This window comes from Pezoporus occidentalis, unplaced genomic scaffold, assembly GCF_034315485.1.
Source record: "Pezoporus occidentalis ecotype Australia unplaced genomic scaffold, CSIRO_AGI_Poc_V1 ctg184, whole genome shotgun sequence".
In the NCBI taxonomy this organism is placed as follows: domain Eukaryota; kingdom Metazoa; phylum Chordata; class Aves; order Psittaciformes; family Psittacidae; genus Pezoporus; species Pezoporus occidentalis.
In genome coordinates this window covers 1,237,443-1,247,542 of record NW_026913683.1, presented here as the reverse complement: position 1 = coordinate 1,247,542, position 10,100 = coordinate 1,237,443, and the positions used below count along the sequence as shown (strand labels likewise).

Here is a 10,100-nt window from a genome sequence, read left to right as displayed (position 1 = left end):
GGCCTTCCTGAGGGGCGGGCCTGAGCGGCGGCTCGGCCCAGCCCCGCCCCGCTTCGCCGCTGCCATCGCCGGACGCCGAGGAGCGGCGGCTGCTGCCAGCATGTTCCCGGGCCAGCTGCCTTGCTCCTGCGACACCTTCGTGGCGCTGCCGCCCGCTGCGGCGGGGGCCCGCGTCGTCTTCGGGAAGAACTCGGACCGGCCGGCGGACGAGGTGCAGGAGGTCGTGCACTTCCCGGCCGCCGCGCACCCGCCCGGCGCCGCGCTGGAGGTGAGGGCGCGGGGGGCGGCGAGCCCTTCGGGAAAACCCACCTTTTAGTCCTATTTTCTGTGTATTTTTAGCCCGCGATTTCGTGGATTAACCAAGGGGAGATGCTCGCCAAAGCGATAGCGGGAAAGGTAAAGCTGTTGCGTGTTCTGACTTCTTGCAGTGCACTTACATCACGATCGAGCAAGTGGAGAAGACGTGCGCCGTGGTCCTGAGCCGGCCCGCCTGGCTTTGGGGGGCTGAGATGGGCGCCAACGAGCACGGCGTGTGCATCGGGAACGAAGCGGTGTGGGGCAGAGAGGAGGTGGGCGATGAGGAAGCGCTCCTCGGCATGGACCTCGTAAGGTTTGCACGGGCTGTTCTGGTAAATGGTACCCCGCTCAGAACTTAGTTTTGAAACGTCTGGCTTGAGTTGTATGGGGATATACGTGCGTTCACTGTCAGAAGACATGTCTGCCTGCTGTTCTAGAGCCATGGTTAAAAGTTAAGTATTTCTTGGCACAGGCATTAGATCTCCGCCAAGAACTGGGAGCCCATGAGAGGTATTAAACACGAGAGCAGAATCTGTCAAGGAAATCATCATTTTTTCTCTCTACACTGTTGATACTAAACTGAAATGACATTTAACAAGAGCGCAGCTAGACCTCAGCGCCCAGTGTGAGGGCCTTTTTCTAGGGTCTGTACTCATTTCCTGTTTCCCTCTTTTTCAAGTTTCAGGCTTAGCTACACATCTCCACATAAATAATGCAGTTTCTTGTGCCTGTCTTACAGCATGCCAGTGTAAGTTCATTAACCTACAGCAGACTGTCCATCCCATACCTGCACAGGTATTACAGACGTTTCCTGTCCTAGGCCCACTGTCTCCCTGCTTTTCTCTGTTTCCATTTGGTTGTTTTCCCCATGTCAAGGACAGAGAGGACCTATTTCAAACCCTTTAAGTGACTTGCTCGTTTCTCTTACCAGAGCATACAAGTATCAGGTGCATATAGAAATAGCATTCCAAGTCAATTTGAATACTTAGACTGTATAGTTTTATGTGAAGTCTATAGTTCCCAAGATAACATCTTCCTTTTGTTTTAGGCTTGGACTTGAAAGAGCAGACACAGCTGAAAAAGCTCTTACTGTCATAGTTGATTTGCTAGAAAAATATGGACAGGGAGGAAACTGTATGGAGAGTCACATGGCATTTACGTACTATAACAGCTTTCTGATAGCTGACAGAAAGGAAGCATGGGTGCTGGAGACATCAGGAAAATACTGGGCAGCAGAAAAAGTAGAAGGTATGGATGATGCTTTTCATTTTAAACATTTCAAATGGAATGACAATCAGCAGCTCTCCACTTTTCATTTCATTAAGGCATCATACGTATGTGTGCCTGTAAACAACAGAAGTTGCTTCCTAGGTCATCAGTGTGCAGTAGCTGACCCCTTCACAGAGAAGCTGAGTCACAGGGGGCCTTTTCAGAGTCAGAGGACCAGTTCTGCACTTGGAAAATAGAGGGCAGCGAGAGGGTCACAGCATGAAAGTGACAGCATTATGTGTGGTCCTAAGGATGTTGGCAATCAATGACAATTCCATTTGATGGCAGGGTAGTACTGACAGGATCAATGCATTGGGCCCTCAAGTGGCTGATTCTTCCAGCCGACTTAAGAGGACAAGATTTGGAGGTCTAAAAGGAACAACATAAAGATAAGAATAATCAGGGCAGAACCTGAAGTAAGATGTTGGAACTAGAAGTGAGTCAGAACTGAGTGCCAGTGGAATTTCAATCAGAAGGATATATATAGGCAGGGAGAGAGGGCCAAAAATAAAACCACAGGACTCTCAGATCTTGTAGAAAACTCTTCAGAGCATAGTTTACTTCAGTAAGCTAATTGTAAACAAAATGCCAATAAAAAAATTCAGTGTATTAGAATGATTCTTTCCTTACCTTACAAACAGGAGGTGTACGAAATATTTCCAACCAGCTCTCTATCACAACCAAGATTGACAGAGAACACCCAGGACTGAGGGAATACGCCAAAGGCAAAGGCTGGTGGGATGGGGAAAAGGAATTTGATTTCGCTGCCACGTATTCTTATGTAAATACAGCCAGAATGACCACATCCAGAGGACGATATTGTGAAGGCTATAAACTTCTGAACAAACACAAAGGTACCATTTTTTATCTTTAAGATACGCAAAGCATTTAGTGAGCCATATTAATTTAAATCATAAATGATTAGACATCTAATGTGGGCAGTCATTCATGTGATATGGTGAACCCAAACTTACTAGAATAACTTTTTGCTCAAAGGAGAAACGCTGAAGTCTTCTATCCATTATTGTCAATTTGTTGGTGAGGCAAAATTAAACAAGGGTCAAGTATCAAACACACAGCTACACTAACAACACTGAAAGGACACATTCTCACCGTACCACTAAACACTCTGTAAGACCTGCTTTGAAACATTTTGCTATGCATTATTACTAAACTTCTGGAAAAAAAAAAAAAAAAAAAAAAAGCAACCCCAAAAGAGAGGCTAAAACAGGCTCCCAGTAGTTTGCAGCCACAAACAGAACCTTATGAACAGCTTCAGTCTGGTACCATTCATAGAGGCCTAAGACAACAGTGTAGCATTCAGATACATAACTTGCATTTTTTTTTTTTTTTGAGATTGGTTTTAAACCTTTGTAGTTTCACAGTAACCGCTAGTCTAATCTTGTGCGGTCTGATACGACACCCTGAGAGCAGAACAAAATGTTTTTCTGTCTACACAGGTGCTCCTAATCACTTATTCACTTATTTTTCAGACCTCTATAGAAAAAAAGCTATTACTTCTCTTCAAACTGCATGCACCTGGCAGATTTTTGCTGTGTTTGTATTCACTTACTCATTTGAAGTAATTAATCTGAATCCAAATTGTGCCCCTGTGTTTTTTTAATTTATTTGGCTGAGCTCTGCCAGACCAGGTTTAGCATTTAGTTAATGCATCAGAATGAATCACCTTTTGCTATCCTGCCTTAGTGATCATGTAAATCCTGCATTCATTTTGGGAATTGCAGGTTCTGAATACCGAAAACCTTTTCATAATACCTGTATTTACTTGTATTATAAAAATGCTGAGATTCTATCAGTGTTTTCATTCTAAATCCCCATTTTCTGGCATTTAACTGAGCCATTTTAAAAATCACACTAGGTGTTCTGGTTATCAGCCTAGTATGGTTTCAGTTTGTTTAGATTTATTTTAAATACGTGCCCTAACTAAAAGCTATTTGGTTTACAGCATCAGTAAAATCACTGGTTTGTTAATGTATCCTTCTCAGCTTTTTCACTCAGTGGCATTACATTTTTTTTCAGGCTGCCTACCATGTGAAGACCATTTTAGATAAATATTATTTCTATTTCAAAAAAGTAGGGAATGTATTTCAGAAATATGAAATAATAAAAATGTCTAGTGGAAAATATGCAATACCTTCTTTCCTGATGGACAAGTTGCCAACTGGCAGTTGACAAACTCATTGCTGCTTCTTTTATATCCTTAATTCATCTAGCTTGCTGATTGCTTGAATTCTCTGACTTTCCCAGGCTACTGTGGGAATACTTAAGAGCATTTCCTTGCTGAAATGTAGTGCTGCATGCCTGTCCACAGCAAACTGAATTGTGTATAAAAAATAATACTAGAGAAGTCTGACTCAGCAGCAGAATCATTATTTTAAGAGAAAACAGCAAGGCAGTTAAGAAGAAGTACTTATGCAGGTAGAACTTCACTGAGGGGAACACTAAAAGATGAGATGGTGGATGACACCTTCAAATAAAATAAAATTGCATGAATTCCTGTTTTCTGCCATAAGCATACCCTCAATTGATACACCAGAAAACTACTGCAAGTGCTACCTGTTACAATATTGGATTGGTGATACTGTGCTGATATTTAAGCTTCAGTGTATGTTACACACAATCAGCAATATCATTTGAACACTAGATGCAGAGGCATATGTGGAAAGGGGTTTGTGTCACCCAAGAAGAATTTAAAGAGACATTTGGCAGCATACCTCACATACGTAGTTGATTAAGACTTCTTTACAAATGGATGAACTATTGTAGTTTCTGAGTATACAATGTGTTACTCCAGTGCATCCTTTCTATTGTCAACTTAAAGCTTAAGTGCTTTGGAAGGTCAGATAACTGAAAATAAATAATAAAAAAAAAAAGTGACAGTCTTGGTGTTTCATTTGCAAAGTTACACACAAAATCTGTGCACAGTTGTTATTTTTACATTTCTAAAGCAATATAGTGGTATTAACTGTGTACAAATATTAATAACTATTATAATGATTTATCTTCCATGCAGTGCTCAGAAATTTCAGCCTTTAATTCAAGCTGCTAATTTTCAACTGAAAAGTTACTGTTTGAATGACCATTTGCTAGCCATATGTATTTTACCTTTCTGGGAAGCATCATGTGTTGTCGTCCTCTCCCCTTCTTTAAGTCATAAGTGTTACAGCTCATTATCACCTATTCCTTGAAATAAATACTTTGGGGAAAACAATAACATTTTAAAGTGTATTACATATTAAGGTATGCTGTTGAAAGGATTTTTTTTTTGTGCCAACACGGACAAACTAAAATTAGTATTACCTACTAAAGGAAAAAGCAGCCAGTTGTAAAGCACATGCCATTTACATGTATTACAAGTAGCAGTGTGTGTAAATAATTGTATTGTATCTTTAATAGGATCTATCACTTCTGAAATAATGATGGGAATTCTTCGTGACAAAGAGAGTGGCATTAATATGGAAGGTGGATTTATGACAACTGGAAGCATGGTGTCTGTACTGCCTCAGCAGCCTAATCTGCCATGTATTCACTTCTTTACTGGAACTCCAGATCCTGCAAGGTGATGTGGCAGCTAGTAATTAGGATAAAATTCACAAATATCTAAACTAAGAAGTGATGCAATTTTTCTAATTATATTCTTTTTTAGTCCATCCTGTCATGTTCTGTGTTGTCCTCCCCCAAAAAAGCACAATCAAAAAGTAGGAGGAACATGATGTACATTATACTATATACCAACCCATTTAACGAAACACTGCTACGTCACCGACTTAAACATCAGGCATCAGGAGATAATCTTTTTAAAAAAGACGTTTCTTAAAAGAAGGAATTAGAAGAATGGGGAAAATACAGCAATTTACCCACTCAACAGTTCTATAAAAACTATCAGTAAAGGATCTCTGTTCTGTTTTCTCTTTCTAGGTCTGTATTCAAGCCTTTCATTTTTGTGCCCAGTGTTACTCAGTTGCTGAAAACCAGCTCCCCTACTTTTGGCCAAGATGATCCAGTTAAGAAGCAACCACGTTTTCAGACTAAGCCAGATCGAAGACACGAGCTCTATAAAAAACATGAAAGTGCTGCTGTAGTTATGGAAACTACCGAGGTACATTGTTTAAATTAGATTTCAATGAAAGCAGGTGATTTATATAAGCTCACATTTTGTTAATGTGTTACCACATAATGCCCTTTGATGGATTGTGAAGAACATTGTAGTGTACCAGAAGCAGCCCATGGTGTTGGCATCTGGCAGGCATATGTTTCAAACACTAAAAACTGCAACTAGCATTTTGCTGTACTCCCAGGCCTAGCCACAGATAGGTATCTGTAATGCTCATCTTGCAAAGCAGCAGGCCACACATACTCCTGCACTAGTCAGATAATGGGGAAGTACTTGAGCAGCCACAGTACAACTCCTGGTAAGAGTACTTAAAACTCTTCAGGGCCCTGGTCTCAGGCAGTAAGGAGGGCATACCTTTTATCATTGCTTGGTATGGACAAGAAAGGAAACAGGATCAGAAAGGTCAAGGGACACAAAGGTGAAGCAGGGATGTAGTTGCTTGCCTTAATAGTAGCATCTCTCCTATCTACAGATACGTGTTCTAAAAAATAAGGCACATGCCCACTTATGTTTTGGTAGCATAAATACCTAGAGAGCTTTAATTTTATTCATTTTCAGTCCATCAGACAAGAATGTAGGCAGATGAAGATATTACATATCAGGAAAGGTATCTAGGGAAACCTGTCTTAGTGCTAATTTCTACCAATGCAAACTTGTACCCGAGTAACTATTAAGAGGTTAAAATAGGGACAGTAGAACAGAATTTTGTTAGGGTGAACACTACATGCTCTGTATAGCTTTTAGTGAAATATGGACATTTTTTTCTGCAGGGCAAAGGTAAAGAGATGCTGAAAGATATACAGGAGTTGGAGAAACGGAAGATAAATGAAATGGAATCAATCCTGCAAAATGGATGTCTCGACACTAGCCAAGCAGTTAACCTTTTTTCACAGTGTGTAGAAGAAGAACTCAAAATATATAGCTAAAACTACTATTTGAATGTGATAAAATTCAGCTTTATGATGAACTTTTCTAAAGAAGTGGCTATATAGATTACATCCTATTTTCAATATGCCAGTTAGTATGGACAGTTTTAAAGACGTGCATTCATATTCAGGCCAAACAGCTTTTGGTTGTATGAAGCAATGCTGAAAAGGTTCTTAAGAGCTAGGCAGTGGCTTTGTACGTGGCATAAAGCTGTCAGCAGAGATTGATTTTGCCAAGAAACAGCTGCAGTTAGACTGTAATAGCTTGATTAAATTGTGGGACAACCCCGTCTCCAGATGAAGAACAACTCGGATTTGGAGAACTCGGTTCTAGTGTACGCACATGTAGCTTTTATAGTCAAGATAATCATAGCAGAATTTCATATTGCCAGAATTAAAATGGCCATGGTGAAGGACTTTCTAAAATATAGAAGCTATTACTTGCACTGAATAAAAATGATATGCAAAGTCAAGTAAGATTGATATTCAGATGTTTGATAAAACCATTCTAAGGTACATGTCATATATGAACCTTCTATTCCTTCAGTGCAAAAATGAGGTTAAGAGTTCAAGGTATATTAGAACCAAATCACAGTTACAATTTTAGCATGATTTGTTGTGAAATCTGATTACATGGAATTCAGTGATGCAAGCACTCTGCAAGTTACCACACAATTTTCACTTCCCATTATTTTCCCCACCCTGATACTGAAAAATAAACTTACTTACATACAATATGATCATTGTCAAATTAATTCTGCAATACACTTTATAGCATCATGTGGGAGTTTTTTAATGTTTCCTGAATTGTCACTTTTTAAAATCAGATAAATAGAAAGGAAGAGGCTGGGGTACACAAGTATATACATGTACTCAGTGGGACACTTACACTCTTACTTGATATATAATGCCTTTTAACCATGACTTGTCTTGCCAAAATTACTAGACTACAGAGTTCATTTAATCAAGCTTTTTTTGCCCTGCCAGGAACTCATTCCTCCCTGATCCTGCATAAGAATATTGGTAAACAGGTGACACTAATTTTACTATCTCTGACAAGAGACAAACTGAGCAAACAACAAAGAAAGAAGATTCTGGCTTTATTGTGTGATCAAGCAGGATAAAAATTATGACTGGAAGAAAAAAGCCCAAACAAACCAAAAACTCAAAACCTAGCACTTCTGCAAACCTTCATAAGAGAACATGTAGAGTGAAATGGAGCATTAGAGCTGCAGTAAGAGTATGTGACATGACACAGCACCCCCACAGCAGACCACAAAAAGACCATTCTTCAATGTTTTTTCTAGATTTAGTCAGTTTCTAGAGCCATTCCAGATGCTAAAGGTGGGGCTACACACATGCATAATTTTGAAAACTGTTCTATCTCCCCACTGGTAAAACCAGTAAGTATAGGCAAACAAAATAATATATAGACAATGAAGCCTGGAGAATGAGTAAGAAAATTAAGCACTTGGCAGAATATGTTCTTCCTGATGGTACAACGAAAGTAGAAGTTAATTTGGGATACCGTGTTCAGAGCCACAGACAGAAACTAATGGGTCAGGAAAGGTTCTTGAACTTTCTTCTTCTAGCAATCCTGTGTACCAACTGGCAGTAATAAGTAAAATAGAGTAGGAGGTAAGACACGAGGTAAGACACAAGGTAAGCTTGAGTTCACTCTGACCCTTTTTGTTGCCAACAAAATTTCTAGAAGTTCAATAGTACAGTGGATGTTTATGAACTGCATGGTATATTTAATCAAATTTTGCTGTATTTACCCATTTTCCTCATGGATGTCTATATCTGACAGTCACGTGTATCTTTTTCCTATTTTTCATCATCCACACTATCTCTTTGATGACTTCAAAGCATAAATAAATACCAGGTAAAACTGCTGGAAATCAATGTATGAGTCAAGTTTACAGGTAGCATAGCAAAACAAGAGAAATAATTTTATGCTACAATGAAAATACAGTGAAGTTACACAGGAATGAAAGTAGTGAAGGTGGTGGAAAATGCCTTTAAGTGAACTTTTTGTCCACTTAATCATGGGGTGGCAATTTACCAGGTTAAGCATATTGGTCTGTTTGTAATATAGGCAGATACACTTCAACTGTTTCTCTAGTTTCTGTGCTGTTTTTTTTATTGGCTGGTCTACAGGACACAAAGCAAAACCAATGTGATGTGTGGTGACAGATCAAGTGATGGCCAACAGGGTACAGAATATTTTGGTACCTTTTTTCCAGGGATTTCATCCTCCTAGAACACGTGCAGTGTAAAAACAGAAAGTGAAGATGAGATCAGGAGGAATAAATACCCCCCCACCCCCCCAACAACCATACATCAAAAAAAAAAATTCAGAATGTCCTCTAGAGGGCAATCTTTGCATGTATTTCATGTAGGAATACTGTTACAGCTTATTTTAACAGGTCTAGTGATATATGAAGGATCATTATTAAAAATACCCCGTACTAACACTGCTACCTAGAAAACTAAAAATTTCATATCTATCCCTGTCCATTATCATCATTATTATTAGATTAGTGCTAGAAGAAAAGATCCAGTGTTTCTCCGGAGGTTCCTCTGGGCTTGTTTAGTGGTGTTTTCATGGAACATCAGTTCAGTAAACTTATCCCAAACTAATCCACCTTCAAAAATAAAAGAATCATTGACCACATCTTCAAAGCAAAGTTATTTCTGATCACCAAAATTTCATACGTCAGTAGATCAGTTATTAACATACATCAAATTGTCAACTATTTTAAAGCTTGCCAGTGCTCCTTGGTAAAAGCAAATATTTATCAGATAAAAGTTAACTTTCTAAAACCATTCAAAGTTTCTTCTTAGCTACCAGAATTACCAATGATTTAGAAACAGATGATCGTATCCCATATTTCATTCCTAGTTTCTTTAGTTATTGGACTACAGGGTTATGATGCCAGCAGTCACAATGTTGTAACAATCTAACAGAAATTGGTGTCAGTTGTTAATTAAAGGTGTTAGATTTGTAACAGGGAGCCTTCTCTAAGCAGATATTTTGAGCACTTACTTAAACCAGACATGTTCAAATCTAGGGAACAGCACAGCTGTTGTAAGTAAGGAGGGAAGGGCAGGACTTTATGATGAAAATGAGAAAGATGAGAGTGCAAGAACAATGACTGTGCATAGGACCATAAAACTTACCCAAGATCAACTTCTTCAACATTTGAAGAACAAACAAAACCGATATATTGGTAAGTAGATGATATTTGGTAAGTAGATTATAATGTGAAATGTTCATAAAGATCCGCTTAGGCTGCTAGATGAAAACTGGTATCTTTGTGTAAACACCCATTAACAAGCCATGTGCCTATTTGAAAAGCATCAAGGGTGGATATAAGAAATACCAAATTTAAAACCCAAGAGCCACTTAACCCAATCTCCCAGAAAATCAATACATTTGTCACAAATCTTGACATGCACACATAACCCTC

At 39.1% G+C, this 10,100-nt stretch overlaps 1 protein-coding gene across 1 annotated transcript; it reads left to right on the top strand.

Annotated features, from left to right (window-relative positions):
* The first annotated feature begins 67 nt into the window (after positions 1-67).
* On the top strand, positions 68-7,357 carry SCRN3 (secernin 3). Its single transcript, XM_062615872.1, has 7 exons — positions 68-268; positions 429-610; positions 1,346-1,545; positions 2,208-2,420; positions 4,984-5,146; positions 5,506-5,686; positions 6,472-7,357. Exons 1-7 carry the CDS (start codon positions 101-103, stop codon positions 6,625-6,627), a joined length of 1,263 nt encoding a protein of 420 aa, XP_062471856.1. The 5' UTR covers positions 68-100; the 3' UTR covers positions 6,628-7,357.
* Positions 7,358-10,100: the final 2,743 nt, after the last annotated feature.

Coding starts and splice junctions, on each gene's coding strand:
- SCRN3 (XM_062615872.1), top strand. CDS start 101: ATGTTCCCGGGCCAGCTGCCTTGCTCCTGCGACACCTTCGTGGCGCTG. Junction 611..1,345: donor CTCGGCATGGACCTCGTAAG/GTTTGCACGGGC, acceptor CTTTTGTTTTAG/GCTTGGACTTGAAAGAGCAG. Junction 1,546..2,207: donor GGCAGCAGAAAAAGTAGAAG/GTATGGATGATG, acceptor CCTTACAAACAG/GAGGTGTACGAAATATTTCC.